General features: G+C 52.9%; 3 protein-coding genes across 4 annotated transcripts in view; 2 read left to right on the plus strand and 1 right to left on the minus strand.

The window, feature by feature from the left end:
- Nucleotides 1-2: 2 nt before the first annotated feature.
- On the plus strand, nucleotides 3-2,821 carry FEN1 (flap structure-specific endonuclease 1). The gene is made up of 2 exons (XM_027090910.1): nucleotides 3-228; nucleotides 924-2,821. Exon 2 carries the CDS (start codon nucleotides 942-944, stop codon nucleotides 2,082-2,084), a length of 1,143 nt encoding a protein of 380 aa, XP_026946711.1. The 5' UTR covers nucleotides 3-228; nucleotides 924-941; the 3' UTR covers nucleotides 2,085-2,821.
- A 3,255-nt stretch (nucleotides 2,822-6,076) lies between these two features.
- FADS1 (fatty acid desaturase 1) lies at nucleotides 6,077-16,438 on the minus strand. 2 transcript variants are annotated; one of them, XM_027089823.1, is made up of 12 exons: nucleotides 16,129-16,438; nucleotides 14,097-14,207; nucleotides 13,330-13,527; nucleotides 12,559-12,660; nucleotides 12,327-12,455; nucleotides 10,574-10,634; nucleotides 9,382-9,458; nucleotides 8,384-8,481; nucleotides 8,119-8,215; nucleotides 7,789-7,868; nucleotides 7,555-7,680; nucleotides 6,077-7,201 (listed from the first exon to the last, which is right to left on the minus strand). In XM_027089823.1, exons 1-12 carry the CDS (start codon nucleotides 16,318-16,320, stop codon nucleotides 7,150-7,152), a joined length of 1,323 nt encoding a protein of 440 aa, XP_026945624.1. In that variant the 5' UTR covers nucleotides 16,321-16,438; the 3' UTR covers nucleotides 6,077-7,149. The 2 variants fall into 2 exon arrangements, with proteins under 2 accessions (XP_026945624.1, XP_026945625.1); XM_027089824.1 differs by lacking the exon at nucleotides 12,559-12,660.
- Nucleotides 16,439-16,615: 177 nt separating this feature from the next.
- Nucleotides 16,616-23,687, plus strand: part of FADS2 (fatty acid desaturase 2) — a 64,066-nt gene continuing 56,994 nt past the window's right edge. The window contains exon 1 of the mRNA XM_027089822.1: nucleotides 16,616-16,797. The gene's annotated coding sequence lies outside the window, so the exon portion shown is untranslated. The remainder of the gene's footprint in view (nucleotides 16,798-23,687) is intronic.

Here is a 23,687-nt window from a genome sequence, read left to right on the forward strand (position 1 = left end):
ACCCTGGCGGGACTGTTTGTCGTGAGAGAAGCTGGCCGAGAGGGCCGGGGCATGTACTACACTTCCCAGGAGGCTGTGCGCCGCAGCACGTCACGTGACGGGAGCGCGGGCTTTGGAAGGCGGCGGAGCTAGAGTGTATCAGCGGCTAGTGCGGAGGAGGCGGCGGGGCTGAGGAGCGAGTTGGGCTGAGATCTGTCCTGGGCCACGCCGGAGCGCTCCAGAGGCCAGGTGAGCCCTTCCGGAAGCGTCTCCGAGAGCGGCGGGCCGTTTTGCCCCGGGTGCTGGGGAAGGCCGGCGGCTGCCGCGGGCGGGGCGGAGCGAGCGCGGGATTCGCGGTCAGGCGGGCCCGCCACTTTTCCCGCTCTGAGCCCGGGGCCAGTCGCTTAACTTCCGAGCCTCTTTCATCATTTGTAGAAAGAAGATAATTCCCAGCTCATGAGGTCGTTGTGTATTGTGACTAAGCTCCTGGAGGGGAGACATTGTTTTGAGCTACACTCGTTCACATCCCTTTCCTGCCTGCGTTTGTCGGACGCAGGGGGAGGATGCCCCGGCTAACGAGGCATTGTCCCCTCGGTACACGTTCTAGCAAAGCAGGCAGCTTGAGGCACGAACCAAAGGATCGAGTGGGTTCTGCAGGGAAAACGTTTACGGAGCACTTAATCTTTGTCGGGGTTTTTGTCTGTTAGTTAACTCTCAGGAGGCCTTAGTATGAATTGAGAGGACTTCCTTACTAGACTGTACGTTTCCTGACGATGGGAGCCTGTCTTGTTCTTTCATCTTCCGAGGTGCTGACTTGGTGTCGTTTTGTTGTGCTAGATACGTTTAGCCGAGGGCGTGAAGTGGGTGAGATAGCACCCCTGGTAACCCTTCCTCCTTTTGCATCCTTTAAGTTCCTCCTTGTCTTACCTGCCTTTCTCTTTTAGCTGTCCCTCTGTATTGCTATGGGAATTCAAGGACTGGCCAAACTGATTGCCGACGTGGCCCCCAGTGCCATCCGGGAGAATGACATCAAGAGCTACTTTGGCCGCAAGGTGGCTATCGATGCCTCCATGAGCATTTATCAGTTCCTAATAGCTGTTCGTCAAGGGGGGGATGTGCTGCAGAATGAGGAGGGTGAGACCACCAGCCACCTGATGGGCATGTTCTATCGCACCATCCGAATGATGGAGAACGGCATCAAGCCCGTGTACGTTTTTGACGGCAAGCCGCCACAGCTGAAGTCAGGGGAGCTGGCCAAACGCAGCGAGCGGCGGGCTGAGGCGGAGAAGCAGCTGCAGCAGGCCCAGGCTGCTGGGGCCGAAGGGGAGGTGGAGAAGTTTACGAAGCGGCTGGTGAAGGTCACCAAGCAGCACAATGATGAGTGCAAGCATCTCCTGAGCCTCATGGGCATCCCATACCTCGATGCGCCCAGCGAGGCTGAGGCCAGCTGCGCCGCCCTGGTGAAGGCCGGCAGAGTCTACGCCGCAGCCACCGAGGACATGGATTGCCTGACCTTTGGCAGCCCCGTGCTCATGCGGCACCTGACTGCTAGCGAGGCCAAGAAGCTGCCCATCCAGGAGTTCCACCTGAGCCGGGTTCTGCAGGAGCTGGGCCTGAACCAGGAGCAGTTTGTGGATCTGTGCATCCTGCTGGGCAGTGACTACTGTGAGACCATTCGGGGCATTGGGCCCAAGCGGGCCGTGGACCTCATCCAGAAGCACAAGAGCATCGAGGAGATCCTGCGTCGGCTCGACCCCAACAAGTACCCTGTGCCGGAAAACTGGCTCCACAAGGAGGCCCAGCAGCTCTTCCTGGAGCCCGAGGTGCTGGACCCGGAGTCTGTGGAGCTGAAGTGGAGCGAGCCGAACGAAGAAGAGCTCGTCAAGTTCATGTGTGGTGAAAAGCAGTTCTCCGAGGAGCGAATCCGCAGCGGGGTCAGGAGGCTGAGCAAGAGCCGCCAGGGCAGCACCCAGGGCCGCCTGGATGATTTCTTCAAGGTGACCGGCTCCCTCTCTTCAGCTAAGCGCAAGGAGCCAGAACCCAAGGGGTCCGCTAAGAAGAAGGCCAAGACTGGGGCAGCAGGGAAGTTCAAAAGGGGAAAATAAACGGGTTTCCCTTCATTATACCTCCTTGACCCCAGAATATCTGCCGTGTTGTCCCCGCAAGAGCTGGCGCTGGAGAAACCTCCGTGGGGGTGGGGAGGGCCTTGCATTGCTTCCCTAGCACCACCCTGCTCAGTAGTGCTTTTCCCTTTGTTACGTGATCTCATGGCAGAAAGGCCACAGAGGTTTGTTGTTTTTTTCTTTTTTAGCTCAGGAAAAGTATGTCAGGCTGAAGCCGCCTCTCAGGCCATTTAATGGACACTGAATCCATTGTTACATGAAAGCGATAGCAACAAGTTTTGAAGAAGAAAGAGGGAGATAAATGGTGGAGACAAAAGACTGGAAATGATTTCCTGCCTGGGCAACTGGGGGCTGGTGGGAGGTGACTGGGGGACTAGACTGTGCTCTTTGGCTCAGCCTTGACCCACCCTAAAGGGTAGCCATCAGGAAGATGCAGTCTTAAACAGGCGCGAAGAGCTGCCGGGACATAAGACAGGCAGAGTCCCTGGAGTTGGCAACAAGGGTTTGATTACCAGCTGTGTGTCCTAAGGTGGGCAGAAACCTGAACTTGCTATGTACATAACTCTAGTCTTTACAGTGGTTATTCAGAGGCATAAAGTGGTGGTGCTTCACGTGGCCTCTCTGAGGCAGTTAATTGAGTTGAAACTTTGGGATAAGATGCTGGGTTTTTTGTTTTGAAAGATATGAGGAGAAAAGAGTCAATAAAATTATAAAAGTAACCAGAATATCCTGTTCTTTGAGAACATTTGAAGACATCTCAAGTGCCTCAGGTTTCAGGCAGTTTAAAATGTTCTTTTCACTCCAAGTTAACATGCTGGAATTGCACTGTAGTAATGGGTGGTTTGAGTGGCCACAAGATGGCACTGTGCCCCATAGAATGGTCAAAGCGGCTTTGGCAGTACTTCAGCCATTTAGAGGATGATGCCTACCTTATCTTGCTGGGAAAGGAGTTTTAATAAATTGAACGAATTTCTAGTTTTCCACCTACTGTGTGAGATAAAGGAGCTCCTCTGAGAAATCCTCACAATTTAGATCAACTACTTCATAGCATCCAAGCATTTACCAGTTTGTAAATCGTGAAAGCTGCCATTCGAAAATCCCTTTTTGTTCCCTTTGTGACGTCAGCTTCAGGTTACTGTTTTTCGTAGAGGTGGGATGTTTTTGTACTCTGAAATTTTTATAATCCTAATAAAACTTGATAGGGGGCTGTCCTGTTTGAGTTTCTAATTTTGTAGCATTCCTATCACTTACTGCCATTTAAAGTTAACCAAGGACACTTAAGTGGTCTGAAATTTAAGTTGACAATATTTCAACAGATTAAGCAGGTAGGACTGAAGACCAGTAGTTTTCAAACTCTCGATCTTAGTATCTGTTCACTGCTCTGTCTCTAGCAGTTGACAAATGAAACCAGTTTTCCAGATTGAAGCAAGCCACACAACTTATTTGAGCTCCGTTTTTTTTATTGTTTTTTTTTTTTTGGCTGCACCACGCAGCATGCAAGATCTTCAGTCCCCGACCAGGGATCAAACCTGTGCCCCCTGCAGCGGAAGCGTGGAGTCCTAACCACCGGACCGCCAGGGAATTTTCCTGAGCTCCATTTTCTCATTCAGGTAATTCAATTCTAAGCCTGCAGTAATGGTGATGGGGCTGAGGTGGGAAGACTTAGGTGTTACCACCTCAGCGCAGTAGCTCTAGTTAAGGGCCTGTCCCCTGTGGTAGCAGGTAGTGTGTGGTTTGTTTTCCTCTTATTTTTGAAGTTGAGTTACCTGGTCTTTTCCAGTTTATTAACCACTGCAGGGAAAATCAATCCTGCAAATCCTACTTAGCACATTTTTTAAAATATAAATTTATTTTGGCTGCACTGGGTCTTCGTAGCTGCACGGGCTTTCTCTAGTTGCGGCGAGCAGGGGCTACTCTTCATTGCGGCATGCAGGTTTCTCATTGCGGTGGCTTCTCATTGCAGAGCATGTGCTCTAGGCACACAGGCTCAGTAGTTGTGGCTCGCGGGCTCCAGAGTGCACGCTCAGTAGTTGTGGCGCATTAGCTGCTCCACGGCATGTGGGATCTTCCCAGATCAGGGCTCGAGCCTGTGTCCCCTGCATTGCCGGGCGGATTCTTAACCATTGCGCCACCAGGGAAGCCCTAGCACATTTCTAATATTCTCGCTTGGAGAGGAGAGCTGTTCTAGTAGGGCAGTGTTAAAAGGGCATTGCTTTGCAGTCCAGCTCTGAGGTATTACGCCTTACAGAGATTTAGGCAAAAAGGAAACTTATGAAGACTACCTACACAGACTATCAGAGTTTAAAAGGGTGAGGGCATTGCCTCATGGTAGTAGGAAGCAGTGCACTAAACACTAGAATGGGCTAGCGCACACAGGCAGTCTAGCATTGGAACATGTAGGTATCATGGGAATGGGCTGGCCTTTCTTCTCCTTGCCACAGTCCACCTGTGCCTTGGTGTTTCTACAGCAGCCTGATGACCCTCCCTCTGCCCCAAGGGGCTTAGGCAAGGGGGAGTCAGTATGGGGACTCATATTCAGAAAGAAGTGAGAGAGTCGGATAGTAACTTGTAGCAGAGGTACAGGGACTCCTGTCAACAGGTGCAGGAGAGGATCGTGGATTATAACAGCCTTCGTTTGGTCAAAATTACCTTTATTTCTGTTTTACTCCATTGGCGTGTGGTAACAAAACTGGCACACACAGAAAGGATGATATTGGGTCTGATGAAAATGCCTCTGGCAAAGTGGTAGGAAGATGAAAGTCACAAAGGTAAGCATAGAAGTTGGAGTTTTTACAAAGTGAGTTCAAATGTTAGTTCTGCCACATCTATGACCAGAGGCAGCTTATCCTCTCTAATTCTGTTTTCTCATGTCATTGTTTGGATTTGAGATCACTCATGTTACCTTGCGACGTCTGAGCTTTTTGTCACTAGTCTGTCCCTTGGTGGCCATGTGAGACCACACTGGTCCAGGCTAAGGAGAGAAGGCCACAGTGGTTGAGGTGCTTTGAGGGCTTGGACTTGGCTCAGTAAGTTTCACTGGCTCTGCTCAGATCGGGCAGCCTGGGCCCAAAGCCAGATGGCTTGATGGGCTGGGTTCAGCACCTGTTCTGGAATGAAGGCGCCAGTGAAAGTAGAACTCTCCAATTCTGCTCCTAATTGTTCTACCCAGACTGTTTCAAGCCAGGTTCTGCCCAAATGGAAAAGATCTAAAATCTTCTGTAACCTGTTCTGCCGTGTGTGCGTGTGTGTGTTTAAGTCTGTCTTTGTTTTGACAAACCTCTGAGTAATCACAACAGCCTTCCCGTTAGGTGGTGCCTCTAATCCCACCCCAACATGCCTTAGGACCTTCATCTCCCTGATTACCATTCTCATCTCCTTGCCGTTCCTTTCCTAAACTAAATATGAATTCTCCCAGGTCTCTGCTTTTTCCTTGTAGTTTAAGGTACTTTCTTTCCAGTGTCCAAAATGCTCAATATGCTTCGAGTAGATGCTGTTGGGACAAGTGAATGATCCCCTCACCTCACCTGCAAGGCTGTGGGTGTGGGAAGGGGAAAGGGTGTGAACGCTGGCAACCCATGGGGCACAGTCCTGTGTTCACTCTCTAGAGATGGGTTAAACTGTTTCTATCTTTTAAAAAAAACCGGAGATTAAAAAAATTGTATTTCAGTATTAGACTGATATACCTTTAAGAGATTCTCCTAAATTCCTACCTGGTCTCCAGCAGAGAAAGGTACTTGGACAGAATTGCCAGAGGAAGGATGCTGAAGGGCAGCCATGAGATCACAAACGTCTGCGTTTTCTCCTTCCTGTTTCCGGTTAGAACTATGAAGTCATTACACTTAACCCATTGCTCCTGCTCAGAAGTAATGCTACATAATTTAGGTGATGGAAAATCTCTTACGGCCCTTATATTCTTTATGACTGAACCCTGTGTTTTCGTCATGACTGCTAATTCACCCTCTCCCAGCTTGGTCACTTGTGCTCACTAACTGCTACTTTATTAAATTTGGAATTACAGGTTGGGGAGCAAAGGGAAACCCCTGGGAGCCCCCGTTTGTTTCTGTGGAGGAGAAGACTAAGCGCCCGTCTGCCCACCTGCTTATGGAGCGAGAAGTAGACCCCCCATCCTAGGAGTGTGCTCTCCCTCGGGTGGTGGTCAAAAGCTGAAAGGATTTTTAATGGCCAGCGACTCTCTGCTGGCTGTTTTGGCAAGCCCTGGGACCTCATGCTCCTTTGGTACCCTGGATGGAATGCGGGACCAAATCCTGTAGTGGCAGCATCCTTCAGGGCCAGATGCCTCTGACACCACAGCCCTGGCCTTTGCCCTCCCTGCTTCTAAAAGTGGAAAAATTGCTTCTCCAGGAGCCTGAGGCAGACATGGGTCACACCTAGCCCTAGAGTGAGCCAAGCTGCCGGGCCTCAGGCGCTAATGCTTCCTTTCTAAATCTTGCCCAGAAGGTTGAGCTGCTCTGTCCTCCTCCAGCCTGCGAACTTCTGAGGTTTGCAAGCGAGAGTGGAGAAGGCACTGAGAAGTGGACCAGTGGGATGAGCTCCTCCCTTTCCTGGATGGAATTTTTTTTTTTTGGCCACACCGTGCGGCATGTGGGGTCTTCGTTCCCCAACCAGGGATTGAACCTGCGCCCCCTGCATTGGAAGCACGGAGTTTTAACCATTGGACCGCCAGGGAAGTCCCCTGGGTGGAATTTTAGTGCTAAATCTCTTCCTGATTTCTGGGCTCAGTAGACCCTCCCTATTCTAACACCCTCCTGACTCCCTCTTTGCCCACCAACCACTTGCATCTGCTAAACAAAAAAGGAAACAAAACTTTCACATCCCTGTCCCAACAGCTCCACCCCTCCTTCCAGGGGGCTTGCGCACCCCTCTTTGGGTCTTAGATCTGTGCCTTGAAGATAAAGGGGAGGGGTTTGAGTCAGAGCCTTTATCTCCTCAAACCCACCCCCTCTGAACATTAGGATTGTAGTGGCATTGTCCCCAAGCCCCCCTCTGCTTTGGCTCCAAGGCTCTTCTTCCAGATGGGAGGCTGCTCTTACTGGTGGAGATAGGCATCTAGCCAGAGCTGCCCGGACTCTCTCAGTGAGCTGAGGGGACAAGATGGGAGCAGACGGTGAGGGAGACAGAGTGGAGAGGAGCCCCAAAGCCATACCCACCAGAAGTGCAGCAGTGAGGCCCTTCCAGAGGTGATGTAAGGCCCCCTTGACTTGAGCACTCGCCTCCCCTTTGCTTCTGAGAAAGCGCTTGGGCCATGGCACTGAGAGCAAAGGCCCAAACTGGCCACAAGACCAACAGAGCACCTGGCCTTGGCCTTGGTGACCTCCATTCCAGACGAGCTGGGGACACCTTCCTGTGGCTCCCACCCCATACTTCACCACTGACCCCACTGCCCTGCCCTCTTCCAGCCCTCCCAGCCCTTTTCCTAGGCTCAGATACTCACTGGACAATGTCAGCAAAGGCTGAGAACAGGGGCTTGGACTGGTACTCTACGCCATGCTTGGCACACAGGGACTGCACCAGGGGAGCCGCTTTGTGGTAATTGTGTCGAGGCATCGTGGGGAAAAGACTTCACGGAGAACAGGGGACAGTCAGTGGCTCCAGCTCCTGTGGCCCCCCCATCCCCCTCCTACGTGGACCCTCCCCAGGTCCCTGCTTCCCAGGCCTCCCTACTCACTGGTGCTCAATCTGGAAGTTGAGGTGGCCACTGAACCAGTCATTGAAGGCCGACTTATGGACATTGCATGTTGCCTGGAGCTGGAGGAGAAGGTTGGGGGAGCATGGCTCTGGGTACCAGATGGAAAGGCCAGCCCAGCCTTCTCCAGGCAAAGCTGGCCTGTCCCTGGTCACTCCCTTCTCCACGTGGTGGCAGGAGAGAAGCTTCAGGCTAACGAGGCAAGGTTTGGGAGCGTCTGTTGTCAACCACCGCCCACCCCCTACCCTGGGTCTGTGCCCACCCACCCTTCTTATTAGTTGTGCCCAGGTCTTCCAAGTGACTGTCCCTCACCTGGGTGGAGACCCAGTCCACGTTCCTGTCGTAATCAATGTGCATGGGGATGTGGTTCATCTGTGTCACCCAAACAAACCAGTTGCTTTCCAGGAACCTGGTGGACATGGCACCCAGACAAAACCAGTACAAGCAGAGCCCAGAGTTCTGACTCTCGCTCAGAAGCTGCTCCAACCCCGCCACCCTCCCCAGCCAACGCCCCCAGACCAGACTGGTTACTCCCACACATCTCTGCGCCGCTCCCTCCTCCCCCATCAAGTACTACCTGACCATGAAGAAAAGGCCCAGGAAGCCTTTCAGTCCCAGCAGCGGCACGTAAGTGAGGAAGATGCGGACGTAGAAGCTGATCATCCAGGCCAAGTCCTGCAGCGAGAGGCAGAGCCCTGTGACGGCACAAAGCACCTCTCCTCTCACGGCACTTGTTCCTCTGCGTGGAGCAGCCATCCTCCCCGGTCCTGACACTGGAGTGCTCACGGCAGCCTCTCCCAGCTGCCCTGTCCGGCACCATCTAGCTCCGCTCCGTTCCTAGTGGCGCCCCCAGCCCTCCTTGCCTGTTTCCTTCACAGGTGCCAGGTCTCCCTGCCTCCACTTCCTCCCAACCCATCTCCATCCTTCACCCCTTCATCACGCTGCCAAGTGAGTCTTCCAGGATCGTGGCTGAGTCTGTGCCAGTGCCCTGATCAAATCGCTGATGAGTTTTCTGCACCACCCTCCTCCCCTGACACCCAAGTCCTCCACCACATGTCCGGTGACCAGATTCGCCCCTTAATTCCCGGCTTCTCTGCTCAGAGTCCATCCCACCTCCCCTGCCTCCGCCTGTCCTCCAAGGCCAGCTAGGTAAGGGACTTTGCAAAGTCCTTTCTGATGCCTCCCATCCAGCCAGAGGCAGTCAGGCCCCTTTCGGAATCCCCAAAGCTGCTGCCTGTACCTCCTGTCTGGTGTCAACCACATCCTGTTTCATCAGAAGTTTCCCGAGTGAAGGTGCCGTCTCTCATTCATCTTCCCCCTCCCCAGCCTGGCCCCTTTATGCCGAACACAATAACCTCAGGAGATAACTCGCTGAATTAAATAGGGCATCAGGAGTCAGGTTGCCTGCTGAGCCCAAGTCATCTCACCTAGAGATAAGGAAGGGTCTATACCTGGTTCTGTTACTTTGCTCTAAATTAGGCCTGGAGTAAATCTTAGTGGGATTTCCCCTGGAGAACCCCCTTCCCATCCCTCAGGGTACTGGAGACAAAGGAAGTGGGGGCCATGGATACTTACCACCCACTTCTTCCTCTGGATAACAAAATAGAAAATATACCACTGGAAGTAGAGAGGCAGCAAGGCTGGGGGCCCAACTGGGGAGGAAATGGACACAAGGGGGGAGGTGTGAGCAGCACTAAAGTGTCACTAAAGGGCCAGCTGGTGCTGGACAGATGGCCTCCAGCACAGGGCTGCCCCTCTGCCATCTCCTGTTGCCCCTCCAGCTGCCTCGGCAGTCCTCAATCCATTGGAACCGACGGGCGCTGGAGGTGGCCATGAATGCAAGTCTGAAGAAAGCAGAACCTCCCAGTGGATGCTGAGAGGGTGAGGTGGGGGGAACGTGGCATTCTCTCCCATGGAAAAGGATAGCTGGGGAGACAAGCTCCACGCATGGAACTTGCTCTGCTCCTGTGCCTTTAAAAAGGTACTGCTCTGGGACTTCCCTGGTGGCGCAGTGGTTGAGAGTCCGCCTGCCGAGGCAGGGGACATGGGTTCGTGCCCCGGTCTGGGAAGATCCCACATGCCGTGGAGCGGCTGGGCCCGTGAGCCATGGCCGCTGGGCCTGCGCGTCCGGAGCCTGTGCTCCGCAACGGGAGAGGCCGCAATAGTGAGAGGCCTGCGTACCGCAAAAAAAAAAAAAAAAAAAAAAAATTCCTTTGAACAAAAATGGGATCAATGGACTCATCCCCTCCTTTCCTTTAAAAATTTGAATTTTTGAAAGGGTTTAAAAAATTTTAGACATTATGGAGATTTTTAAAGCAGGGAATATACACAGCAGTCTTGAGAAAGAGCTTAAGACAACCACAGCAATGTTTTCTCCCCAGCTCCCTCTTCAGATCCAATCCTCCCATTGCTAGTCTATCTACCTTTGTCCTTCTGGGTGTTAGACTGTGTCCCACTGCGTCACCTTAGCCCTGGGCTGTTTGACAAGATTTAAAGTGAGGTTTCAGACTTAGTCGGGATGGCCCCCCACCATTCAGTTCCCTTGTGGAAGCCAGGGTGGGCCTGGAGGAACTAGTTTGCCCCCAACACAAGTGACCTTTGACCAAACATTAGCCTAACTCTTGCCTTTGCCCCTTGAGAAGGTAGACTGTCCCCTTGCAGGGGGCACCCTGTTCCAGGTGGAGATCCTCCAGCCTTCACTTCAAGTACCGCAGTCCCGCGGCAGCATCGCAAGCCCCGCCCCCTGGGGCTGGACGAGGACACTCACTCAGGAAGAAGTATCTGTGCTGGTGGTTGTACGGCATGTACTTTTTCTTCTGTTTCCCAAGCTGTGAAGGAAAGCAAACACACATCAGCCCCCACAGGCCAGTCACCCATTCCCCTCCCCGTGACCTTGGCTTCTCCCTGCTCAGGAGCCGAGGCCTCCTGCGGGGGCCGTCAGCTTGCTGGCGCCACGGAAGGCTCCAACAAGCCCAGCCTTACCTCCAGCTCCTGGCGCGTGAAGCCCGGGCTGCTGGATTTGCCAAGCGCGCCACAGCGTGGACGCAGCTCGGTGGCCCACACCCACACGAGGCCTGGGCACAGCGGAGCCTGCAGGTCCTCAGTACACCTCGTGCTCAGCCCGAGACGCCCTTGTCAGGTTTCCAGGCCCCTCCACCTCCCCTTCCTTTCTCCATCTGGTACTCTTTTGACACCAGGGTCTCCACAGACAACAATTTTTACCCTTACCCGGGCCAGGATCCCCTCTACATCCAGCCCCTGACCTTCTCCAAATCTTTCGGTCTTTTCAAATGTCAACATGAGCTTTATAAAATCCCTTGAAAGCTAAGCACAGTTTGGCAAATATTTGTGGAAAGATTACCAAAATCAGCTTGGCAATCTGAAGGCTCTGGCAAGGTTTTCCCCAGCGGCTGGTGGTGATTTTGTAAGCTGAGCGGCCGTAGAGACAGGCTGGGGCTGCCAGGCCAGCCGGTCAGTCCGGGTCCCCTAGCGGGAGCTCTCACAACCATGACCGCGAAGCTCTGCGCTCGTGTTCGAGTCATGGCTCCTTCTGTTCCCCGTGTCCTGGTCAGTTCTGGCCACCAGATGACCACAGGGCACAGGAGGGACTCTACCCCAGAGCAGAATGCCAGCTCACCCTTCTTTCATGAGTCCATCTACTGTTTTTCTTTTTCTTTTTTTTTTTTTTTTAGCGGTACGCGGGCCTCTCACTGTTGTGGCCTCTCCCGTTGCAGAGCACAGGCTCCGGACGCGCAGGCCCAGTGGCCATGGCTCACAGGCCCAGCCGCTCCGCGGCAGGTGGGATCTTCCCAGACCAGGGCACGAACCCATGTCCCCTGCATCGGCAGGCAGACTCTCAACCACTGCGCCACCAGGGAAGCCCTAAATTAACTTTGTAAAGAACTCCCCTGCCCACTCCCAGCGTCCATCACTTTGCACTCACTGAAGGCTCACCAGATCTCCACCCACCCCCAGGCTTTAGCAGCTGCATTATAATGGTTGCTCACACCCTCAGGTGACAACTCAAACCCAGTGCTGACCACCCTGAAAGTCAGGCTAGGATCAGGCGGGTGGGAAGAATTACTCAGTGAATGAATATTCTAGATAATGGGCATCAGAGAAGAGTAAGCCAGTGTAGCCGTTGCGTAAGAGAGAGGATTACAAAGTGCAGGGGGCTGACTGCCTGGGGTGGGAGTGTCTAAAAAGCACCTGCAAGGAGGCCATCCATCACCTTCAAGGCCAAGCAGGGTTTGCACAGCAATCTGGTCATCCTTTGGGTCCTTAGCAGCGTGGGGTACCTTTCTGCAACAGCTATTTGCTGACTTGAACTCATGAGGGAGGACAGGTGAGTGTCCTGGGCAGCCTGCTTACTGCCTGTGGCGTCCCACAACTTCCAAACAGCCAGCCAGCCCGGCCCCCAATGTCTTGCCCACACTGACAGCATTGTGAGTACTTCCCTGCAAGCCCTGTGTGCTGCCTGGTTCCCATTCTCCGAGACCTTCACCAATACCTCTGCTCACCTCCACAGAGAGGATCTTCCCCAAGGCAAAGAAGAAGGGGTGCATGTTGATGTCCGGGTCTTTGCGGAAGCAGTTGGGCTTGGCATGGTGCTGGAAGTGCAGGTGGTTCCACCAACTGGCAGGGGCCCCCTACAGAAAAGCGGGACATGAGTATGGAAGCCTGGTGCCCCCCCTCCCACAGGCAGCCCATTGTTGACTGGAGTTTCACAGAGTCCCTCCCCGTCCCATTGACCTTCAGGTGGCCAATCACGAAATGATGTAGCAGGTGGTTCCATGTAGAGGTGCTGAAGACGGACAGGTGTCCAAAGTCATGCTGCAGCCAGCCAGCCTGGGCCTGGGTGAGAAAGGCTAGCGCTGAGAGCAGCCCACCAGCCCCGCATCTGTCTCAACTGACTCGGCCTCTCCCTCGTCCTTCATCTACCTAGGCCTGTGCTGGCCTAACTGAGCACATCAGGAAAGGAGTCAGGAAGCCTGGGTCCTGCTTCTGGCTCCGCCACTGACTCACACGAGAGCTAGGGCAAATCACTACCCTTTCCCTGTTCTTTGGTGTCCCCAGCTCTGGAGTTCTGTGACTTCCAATGGACTGAACATCCAAACTACAGAACAGGACAGAGTGACAAACTCAGGCAAGTAGAAGGCTTAACTAATGGGTTCTGACAGCCAAGTATTAGGGCCCCAGCTGAGAAACCAGAACCTTGGTTCTTGGCACACCTGGACTGTGACAGAACCTGAATGTGAAGTTTCAGAGGAGAAATGCCACGGGAAGAAGGGAGCCCTGGGAGAAGTGGCTGGAGAGGCAGTGGGAGAAAGGAAGGTGCACATGTGGTGAAGACGAGCAGATGAAAGCCACAGATGACGCAATGTGTGCTCTTTCTGCACCAACGCTACCACGTGTCCTCAGCTCTGCCCTGGACAGAGGGCTCCTTGGCCTCCTGAGGGGTACAAAGAATTTTCCCCACGGAAGCTGAGCTGGCTGTGTTCTCGACAAGCCCAGGGCTCTCACCTGAACTGTGCCGAGCAGCACTGCACAGAGGAGGAAGGGCAGGAAGGATGTCCCAAAGAGCCAAAGAGTGAGCCAGGCAGCAACATCCAGCAGCAGGATGTGCAGCAGGTACAGCAGGAAGAAGACAGGGTTCGCCTTCATGAGCCCCATCCGCTCCACCGTGGCCTGCAGCGCCCGGAACTCCTCAGTCAGCTCTTTCTGTAGAAGAGTGGAGATGGAAAGGGTGTTATTCTCCCCAGATGCAACCCAGCACTGGAGCCAAGGACCCTCTTAAGCTCAAGGCCCCCCCCACCAAGGTAGCTGAGGGAAGCCCACGGTCCTAGGTAAAAATACCACAATGCTGAGGAGGGATGACAGAAGGTGATATGGGATTAAGTCTAAGAGCATGTGGTCTTTGGAGTTAAACAGAATTCATTCAAGCCACTGCTCTGCCACTTAGTAATGGTGTGATCCTTGGCCGAGTTGCTTAACCTCTCTGAGACTCAGTTTTCTCATCTGTAACTGTGTGTGGATTATATGATGTTATGCTTGGCACAGAATAAGTGCTCGGTCGATAGGTCTCACGTTGAGGATGGGGATGGTGGTGGTGGCCTTGTGAGAACCACAGGTTCCAAAGCCCTGCAACCCAATAACTATGCAGGAGAAGCAAGGATCTCGAGATTCCCAAGAACTACTGACTGTGGTCCCCTGTGATCATATCTAGGGCTTCCTTCTACCCTTTGCCCCTCAACAACTGCAGGATCTCCAAACAGCAAACGGGGTCTCACATTCTTAGTGGGCTCAAAGCTGGGCTGCTCCGGAGACAGTTCTCCAATCAGGAGAGAGTTCATATACTTCCTCACAAGGCCCTTGTTGATGTGAAACGCCACAAAGGGATCCTGCAAGTTTGGGGAGAAGGCAGAACAGTGAGGAAGTCAGCCCGGCCCCCCCAAGATTTGTGGAGGGCTCACACCAAGGACCATCCTCCTGATCCAGCAAGGAGGCTGTACCCAAGTTCAAACAGACCCCACCCCCCTCCAGGCAGCTGCCCTTTGAGAGTGCTCAGACCTGTCCCTGGTGTCCACAGCTCAGGATCACCCAACAACTGTGTTCTAGGAAGAAGGGTACCATGCCAAGGAATAGGAAGCACGGGTAGGGCGACCACAGAAAGACCTGCCTGGGCTGGCCTCTCCTGTAGGTGTCTCATGAAATGTGCTGAGGGAGACTCCCTGTGTCCAACTGGAGGACTCTTGCATTTCTCCCCCTTCCCTCCGCTGCTGTTCTGGTTGGGGTTCCATATTTCCCTTCCCACTCTGCACACCCCCTGCCCTAGGGCACTAATTTTGGTTACGCAAGGTGGGGTCCTCAGCGACTAGATTAAGAGATTAATGTCCTGAAGGTCAGACAGCCCCAGGCCCAAAGCCACAAGCTTGGAGGCGGAGGGAGGCGGGGCGGAGCCGGCGGCCGGTGGCACCACACATCCGGACCAATCGCGGTCTCCGCTGCGGCCGGCCCCGGCCCTAAATCACACGGCAGGAAGCCTGCTCCGTCTACGCATGCGCCAGTCCACACCTTCACCTTCGGCCACTGCCTGAGCTCCCCAGTGGTCACTCCTGAGACGAGCACAGGCTCAGGCCTCGACTCCCAGGCCAGCCGCGTCGGAGGGACCGGCGGGTCCTTACCGTGTTAGGCTGCACCGCCACATCACGGGAACCCTAGTGGCCCGAGGCGCGCTCCGAGATGGCAGGGAGAAAGCTGGGGACAGTGGAAGGGGTCACGCCGCTAGGCGAAGGATGGGGGAAGGATATAGGGGGAGGGGACACGGCGAAGCGAACGCTCCAATGTTTGGGTCCCAAGGAGTGGACCCCCAGCTCTCAAAGCCAGAAGGGAAGTGCTAGGTGCTTTAGTTCCGAGAACAGGTCGTCTAGAGAGGGAAGCAACAGAATCGGGGCTGGGACGCGCGCTGGCCCGCGGTGAGGCCTGAGGGAGGAGGGATGCGACCCAGCACGGGGCCTACAGCCCAGGACTGCAAACAGCTGCTGGCCTGAGGCTGAGTGACCTCCCCACAGGATTCCAGGACTGTTCCAGGGCCCTCGCTAAGTGTATGCTGATGCAGCCCCACCCCCTTCAGCACGTTGCTCCCACTCTTTTTTGTGCAAGAGCAGGCGCTAGCCCTCTCTGGCCGGTGCTGCCCCTTCCCCACCCTCCGGTCTTCACCCTGTGCAGGGGTTCCTAAGGCAGCGGGCACTAGGTGGCTTCCCCGCTCAGGAAAATCCCCGAGTGTGGTTCCCTCGTTCTCTGCCCTGCTCACGCTCGCCAGGCTAGTCCGGCATGCTCGGCCCAGACGCGTCTGCGCTTCCCTCCCAGCCACCAAGTCAGGTCAAGACTTGATCCCTCTCCCTGCCACTGACCCCTCCTCCCTTGGTCTCGGCAGTGCCGCCGTCCGGGGGTTCCACATCCCCGCTGTCCTCTCTCCTACCCCTGCTCCGGGGACTGCCCACGCCTGGAGACCGCAGACTCCGGGCAGCAGACGGAGCGCACAGACAGATGGCGCGGCCCTTTGTTTGTGCGTGCACGTTGCCGGCCTCCCTCCCTCCCTACTCCCCAGACTCCACTTTTCGCAGCCTCTCTCCTGCCCTTGCATCCCGTTTTCGCAGCACACCCAATCACCTGGCAACCGGGACGCTCCTGCGCCTCCCGGCTTTTCCCCGAATTAGAGTATTCGGCCCTGAGTGCCAAATCTCTTGTCTCGCGCGCTGAGCCCCAGGCTCCGACCGCCCGGCCCCGCCTCCTCCCGTTCCCTGGACTGGCAGCGCTCACCGTGGCGTCCTGACCCGCGTAGTGGCTGATGACCCGGGAGCCCCCGGGGTGCTGGCGGGTGAACTCGCTGATGTTGTACACCTTCCGGTCAATCACGAGCCACCGCTCTTTGTCGCGTCCCGAGCGCTGCGCCACCTCGTCCCAGGTGAAGTAGCGCGGGATAGGCCCCTGGGCCGGGGTCTCGGGGGCCATCGGGGCCGGGCGATGCCGCGCACCGACTGGGCAAGGGAGGTCAGGCGCGCGCACGGTACCCGCGGGGTAGCGCGCACCGGCCTCGAGTGCTCTGGGAGCCGGTCCGCTGGCGCCCGCCTAGAGCCCGCCGCCCGCGCGTCGGGTTTTCAGCAACCGAGGTGGTCGGCGCCGAGCCCCGCTGCGCGCGCTTCTATTGGTCGAGCCGCGTGGCGCGGGGACCGAGTCCCCGCCTTCCCGCCGGCCCCGCGCGGGCGGGCGCTGCAGGAGGGTCGTGGCAGGCCGGCTGAGCGCGGGGACGCGCGCCCCCTCGCGGGCTCTTTGCGGGGGTCGCCGCCGCCGGACCCCACTCTCCGACTCACGCCTGTAGCTCACAGGGGGCGCCGCGGGCAAGATAACGGTTCCTGTGTAGGCTCCTGGGTGCGGGTCCCGGCTCGCGGGGCGGCGGCACCGGGTGCGCGGGCGCCCTGGGCTACTAAGGTAGGGTGGGCTCGGCCGAGCCGGGTGAGTGGGTGCATGGAGGGCCGGTCTCGCGGCCTGGGAGGCCTGCCGGGCCCGCGGGTTGGAGATTGAGGGGTTTTGTGGGGGGGGGGGGGGGGAGAGGGGTTGTCCCAGGGGCCTCGTCTTTGGGTTGGGGGCGTCCTCGCCAGTCTCCCGACGCTGACCCTCCAGAGATCCACCTGATGAACTCCCGCCTCCTTGCCACGCCGCTCCACCAGTTGTGCAGCTGGAAGTTAAGAGCCTGAGAACCCTTGGCAATTATCTTGAAACAGCGTAATTACGGTTTATCTGCGCTGGGGTGTGGGAGTGGTTAACGCTTGACTTTGCTCAGTATAACATTAAAAATGCCCCACATGGCTTCCCTGGTGGTGCAGTGGTTGGGAGTCCGCTTGCCAATGCCGGGGACGCCGGTTCGTGACCCGGTCCGGGAGGATCCCACGTGCCGCGGAGCGGCTGGGCCCGTGGGCCATGGCCGGTGGGCCTGCGCGTCCGGAGCCTGTGCTCCGCGGCGGGAGAGGCCACAACAGTGAGAGGCCCGCGTACCGCAAAAAAAAAAAAACACAAAAAAAATGCCTCACAATTTTCGTAATTCGGTGTGCCTTTTTTGCTTGTTTGTTTTTATTTTTTTTCAATTAACTGGGATCCTTAAATAAAAGGAAGTGGCCTAGCATCTCTGGACCTCTGGGAGGGCCTGTGTGAAGAGCCTGGGTCTCCAGCTGAGGCATCAATGCTCCATCCTGGAGGAACCTGGGAGCCGTAGGAGGCCTTTAAGTAGAGAGATTGGGGGTTCAGAGCTCTGAGCTTTAGGAAGGGGTGAACACAGAGGCTGGGGCCTGGGGGGAGGGGGAGTCAAGAAGCTGTTAGCGTTATGAAGAGATTCAGTTCACGTACTAAATTTTATTTATTCAAAAAACACTTTACAAAGCACTACGTGCCAGGCACTGTTTTTAGTGCTTTGCAAACATTAACTCATTTAATTCTCATAAGAACACTTTGAGATAGGAACCTCACTTACAGATGGAGAAATGGAGCCACTGAGAGGTGAAGAATTTTATCACACAGTGAGTGGTAGGACTGAGCTTCGAAGCAGCGTGTAGCTCTGCTGTCTCTCCTCTGATTATACTAATGGATTCTGCAGCCAGGGGAAAGGAGGCCAAGCTTTATTCCATGCACTTGAACTACGGTCTTTGCCCCTAGGAGTCAGGAGACTAGGAGAAATACAGCCAGATTTCTGGTAGAAAAGGACCTTCATCCATTCAACCCAAATCCCTCATTTCTTGAGATATGAAAATTGAAGTTCAGAATGGGGAAGGGACTTCCCAAGTTCCCAAGGGGAAGCTCCAGTTAAATGCCAGGCAACTGCACCTTGCTCAGGAATCATGGTCCATGCAGCTGCCCCCCTGGACAGCCAGTTTTCCACTTAAATACTTTGCTGAACAATTTCACGGTGTGTAACACAGGAGGTGGGGGACAAGGGGCTCGTGCAGGATGAACTCATGGGATTTCCGTAACGCAGTTGTCTTCTTTTTGTTGTATAGAGGATAGACACCTTACAGACCAGTATATTAAACCTACTATTTAACAGATAAGGTGACTGAGAGCCAAAGCGTGGGAGCCACACATTTGAAAATAGGACATCTGGGGCTGGAATTTACCCTAGGACTCATTTATACCTTTTAGTTCCTCTCTGCAGGAGTTCCTAAACAGTGGGTTCAATGAACGTGTTTGATATAAGTCCTCCCTGGTTTCAAAAAGAGGCAGCAGTGTCAGTGTTGCTGTCCTTGCTTCTCTGGGCACCTTCTTCCTTCCAGGTCCTTAGACCCGCCTCTATAAAATGGGAGAAGGCAGGCCTGAACAGGTAAGCCCCAGACCTTCGGATTTCCCCAGGAAATTGGTCTGCACTGCCCCAGCCATTGATGTCAGCTTTTTGCTGCTCTTCTAATGCAACTTCACAGTACAAAGGATCTCCATTTAAAATAAAGCAAAAAGGGGAATTCCCTGACGGTCCAGTGGTTAGAACTCCATGCTTTCACTGCCTAGGGCCCGGGTTCAATCCCTGCTTGGGGAACTGAGATCCCTCAAGCTGAGCAGCGTGGCCAAAAAAAAAAAAAAAAAAAAAATTGCAGTGCTGAAAAAATTTTAAACATAGATATTAGTTATATTTATGAGCATTTTCTTAGGATAAGTTCTATGTGTGTAATTAATGCACTAAGTAAGAACATTTTTGGGCTCCTGTTATGTGTTGCCACATTGCTTCTCAGCAAAGTTGGTTTACTGAGCATTTACTGTGGGTTGTTTAGTTTCACTGCAGCTGCTGTCACCAGAACAAGAAAGGAATGCTGATCTGCTGCTCCCTGGCCAGTTGCCTCCCCGCCAATACTGTGAGCTCTAAACATTCAGGAATGAAGCACCACCACTTGGGGTCTCTCCCGGGAGTCTCTCAATCCCCCACATTTTATCCAAATAATTGTACTATCAACCTACAAGCAAGTTCTATTCTAAATGCATTTCAGAGTTAGAGAAGGCTTTATCAAGTTCCAGCAGGATGTGATCACGGAGGGAGGCAATGTGATAGAATAGGAAGAATAAGGATTGCTACTTGAGAGACCTGGGGAAGTCCTGCTGCTCCACCGGCTGCTGTGCAATGTTGGATGCCATGTTAGCCTCTCTGGTCACAGATTCCATATCTAAAGTAAAGAGGCCAGATTCCTTCCAGCACTAGCAGTTCCTGCCTTTTTTGATGAAAATGTTACTCAAGATCCCATATCTCTGGTCGACATTCACCTAGAGATGATGCTTTTTTTTTTTTTTTTTTTGCCCTAGGGCCTCTCACTGTTGTGGCCTCTCCTGTTGCGGAGCACAGGCTCCAGACGCACAGGCTCAGCGACCATGTCTCACGGGCCCAGCCACTCTGCGGCATGTGGGATCTTCCCAGACCGGGGCACGAACCCATGTCCCCTGCATCGGCAGGTGGACTCTCAACCACTGCGCCACCAGGGAAGCCCTGATGCTTTTGATAACAACTCGTTTCTTAGATAGACTACTCAATAGTTGCCTGTCATTTAAGGCAACTGAATTTGAGAGCCTTATTAAGTTTACGCCATTTTTATTGTTGAAAATTCTTCAATTTTTTTAATAGTTAACAACTTTGGCTGCAAATTAAATTGTTATCTAGTGTACTTAGTTAAAATATCTTGGCCTGACCAATATTGTTAGCTAAGATAGTATGTGTACGTTTTTTTTCATACAACTTGTGTCCTTTGATCTTCATTATTTAAACAAAAAAAAAAAATTGAGTATGGTAAGTCCGAAGTTACAGTCTCCATTTTATCATGAGGAAACTGAGAGGCTGGGAGACCTAACATCAGGCCGTAATTGATGGAGCAGGAATATTCATGTGGCCTGTGATTGCTTTTGATCTGGGACTTCCCACAAGAAGGAACAGACACTCTTCCCCAAAGCCCAGATCCACGGCTGCATTTGTGACCTAGGCCTAGCCAAGCAGAATGTCTCATTCCTCTGACAACTGTAATTGGCCCAAGGGTCAGAATGTGACCTCAAGCCCAGCAGAGCCATTCCTGGGGGATTAGTGCAGGAAGCAGGGGCTGGGGAAACATTCTTTCTGCTGGGGTTGCTTAGCAAGTGCAGCCATTTTTTTCTGTTCCATGGAGACGACCTTTCTGCAGTAAGAGAGAAGCAGGCCAACAGGGAACGAAGAGCAGAGACAAATATCAAGTGTTGAATTGCTGCTTCCAGAGGCCCTGGTTTCTGAAGCTGTTTAGTTCTGTGACCTGTCTGGCTAGTCCTCCAGGCTAGGTGAGCCAGTAACTTTCTTTTTTTTCCTTACACTAATTAGAATTCCTTTTTTTGTTATTTGCAGCCAGGAAATGAACCTAGAACCTCTGGCTCTTAGGCCCCAGGGCCCTTTCTTCTAATGTTAATAACAGCAGGGAGTCATCGAGCACCTCCAGTGTGCCAGGCAGTGTGCTAAACACGTCACTTATTTACTGGACCCAAACCAAAGTCCCAATCCAGAAAGGCTGAATATGGGACCTTGGAAAAGAGAAACCCCTTCCTCAGGTACCGTGGCATCTGACCTATCTTTTTAAGGACTGAGGAGATGAGAGTTTTTGTAAAAGTGTGGCCAAGTGATTCTGAAACCGAGTTCCCCTAAAACCGGGTTCCCTTACCGAGTTTACGATTAATCTCCTTATCCAAAACTTACTCCCTTTCTTGTGCCCTCTGACCTCAGTCCTGTGCTAACTGAACAGTCATCAACCAGAGTCAGGTGACTAAAATTACTGTTGTTGATAACATCATTAATGTACTGAAATTGCTATTCTAAATATCATCATTAAACAAAGAAACTCGATTGTTTCTCCAGGGCAATATGAGCTAACAGATCCCTGAGCCGTGGACCACTTGTCCAGAGAATCGTAAACCAGAGACATCCTGGCTCCTGAAACTACGTTTAAGAAATGCCATAGAACTTTCACAAGACGATGATTAATCCCAGCCTCTTTGTTCTTCCCCTTTTAAAAAAAACCCTCACTCGGGCTTCCCTGGTGGCGCAGTGGTTGAGAGTCTGCCTGCCGATGCAGGGGACACGGAAGATCCCACATGCCACAGAGCGACTGGGCCCGTGAGCCATGGCTGCTGAGCCTGCGTGTCCGGAGCCTGTGCTCCGCAACGGGAGAGGCCACAACAGTGAGAGGCCCGCGTACCCCCCCACACAAAAAAAAACCCCTCACTCAAAGACCAAGTTAGAATACACCTGAGGCTTGTCTCCCATTCCCTTGCTTGGTGCCCTGCAGTAAATCCTTACTTTGCTGCAAATTCCCGCTGTCAGAGTTGGGCTTTCTGTGCCACGGGTGCCTGAGCCCTTGCTGGGTTTCAATTCTGCCCTGGTAGAGAAGGGTACCTTACTGTGGGGGGAGGGCTCCAGACTGCAGCACACTTTTCTTCTACGATGGAGGAGCTGGTTCTTCCCCTGCCTCCTTCCTGCTTACTGCTCCGTCATTCTTTCTTTCTTTGGTTGAGCCAGGTCTTAGTTGTGGCAGGTGGGCTCCTTAGTTGCAGCTCGCTCCTTAGTTGTGGCTTGCGGACTCCTTAGTTGTGGCATGTGAACTCTTACTTGTGGCACGCATGTGGGATCTAGTTTCCTGACCAGGGATCAAACCCGGGCCCGCTGCATTGGGAGTGTGGAGTCTTAACTACTGCACCAGGGAAGTCCCTGCTTCCTTATTTTTATCAGCCATTCTGATTTGATGATGTGCATTGAATTTTTGAGAGAGAGGCCTGATATAAGTGCAAGATATTTTCATTGCTAAGTCATTTTTTAAAAATTTCTAACTTGTTGCTCTTTTTAAAAAATAATTGAGGTATAATTGACATATAACGTATGTTAGTTTCAGGTATACAACATAATGATTTGAAATTTCTATGTATTGCAAAATGATCACCACAGGCAGTCTAATGAACAGCTAAATCATTTTAGATTGCAAAACTCTAAATGTTCACATCATTACATTTAATTACCCTCAGGCTTCACAGTGAAAACACAAAGAACATTTGCCATTAAATTGATGTGGTTAGTCCAGGTCACTCTTTTGAGCTTCTAACTCATGTAGCTCATGCCTTGTGGCCACTTCCATTAGGATGTCTTACCATCGTATCCAGATTAGCATGTCCAAGCCTTGAACTTGCCATCTCCCACTTCACCTCTCAAACCTCCCCTTCTGTTGTCTTCCCCGCCGTTATAAGTGCTCTGTTCACTCAGTGGCACAAGCTAAACACCGGAGTGTCATTTCTGAAGCTTCACTCTCCAATGAGCTGCCGTGGTTGATTCATTACCAAGTCCTGCCAGTTATACCTCCAAAAATATCATAAATGTCCTCCCTTTCCTCATTCTCCAGTGTCTCCACTCTATCCAAGCTATTGTCACTTGCTCAGATTCCTGCGTTAGTCTCCTCACTAGCCTTTCTGGCTTTATCCACATTTGACTCCCTCCTATCCAATCACAGAACAGCTAGAGTGGTCTTTGAGAATTTAAGATCATGTCAGTTTCCTGCTTAAAACCTGTAATTGGTTTCCCATAGCACTGGAAATAAAATTCATATTCCTGGGTTTCCCTGGTGGCGCAGTGGTTGAGAGTCTGCCTGCCGATGCAGGGGACACGGGTTCATGCCCCGGTCCGGGAAGATCCCACATGCCGCGGAGCGGCTGGGCCCGTGAGCCATGGCTGCTGAGCCTGCACGTCCAGAGCCTGTGCTCCGCAACGGGAGAGGCCACAACGGTGAGAGGCCCGCGTACAGCAATAAATAAATAAATTCATATTCCTGTGGGCACTGCCTACATCTCCAATCTCATCTGGTGGCTCTTTTCCCCTCACCAAGGACACTATGGCCACAGTGGCCTTCCTGTTCCTGAAACATGCTAAATTCATTCTTGAATGAGAGCTTCTGCATATGGCTGTTCCTTCTGCTTCAAACGTGATCCACCGCTCCTTCCATGACTCGCTCCTTCTCAACCATCTGTTCCCAACTTAAAGTTCATTTCTTTAAATACTCTTTCCATGACTACCACTCTTTCTACGGAAGATCCCTACTGCTGCTTACTCACGATTTTAACATCCTCTTTGTTTTCTTCTCACGGGAATTGTAATTATTTTATTCTTTCTTTGCTAATTTTCTGTCTCCCTGGCTGAACTATAAGCTTCATAAGGACGAGACGTGTCTTGTTCACTGTTGTATGCCTCATATGTACTCAATACAATTAGTTGGATGAATGGATAAAATCAATAAGAAAAAAAAAACCCAAATGAGGTGATACCAACAGGAGGTCATAGGAGAAAATGTATAGAGAGCCAA

This window comes from Aethalodelphis obliquidens, unplaced genomic scaffold (assembly GCF_003676395.1).
Source record: "Aethalodelphis obliquidens isolate GAN/ISIS:26980383/991018 unplaced genomic scaffold, ASM367639v1 scaffold69, whole genome shotgun sequence".
Lineage (NCBI taxonomy): Eukaryota > Metazoa > Chordata > Mammalia > Artiodactyla > Delphinidae > Aethalodelphis > Aethalodelphis obliquidens.

Excerpts from the sequence above, each read along its gene's own strand:
- FADS1 (XM_027089823.1), bottom strand. The coding sequence starts at position 16,320 with ATGGCCCCCGAGACCCCGGCCCAGGGGCCTATCCCGCGCTACTTCACC. Across the intron at positions 13,528-14,096 it reads GCTTTGAGCCCACTAAGAAT|AAAGAGCTGACTGAGGAGTT; the intron begins GTGAGACCCCGT and ends ACTCTTCTACAG. Across the intron at positions 7,202-7,554 it reads GCCTTTGCTGACATTGTCCA|CTCACTGAGAGAGTCCGGGC; the intron begins GTGAGTATCTGA and ends TTGTCCCCTCAG.
- FEN1 (XM_027090910.1), top strand. The coding sequence starts at position 942 with ATGGGAATTCAAGGACTGGCCAAACTGATTGCCGACGTGGCCCCCAGT.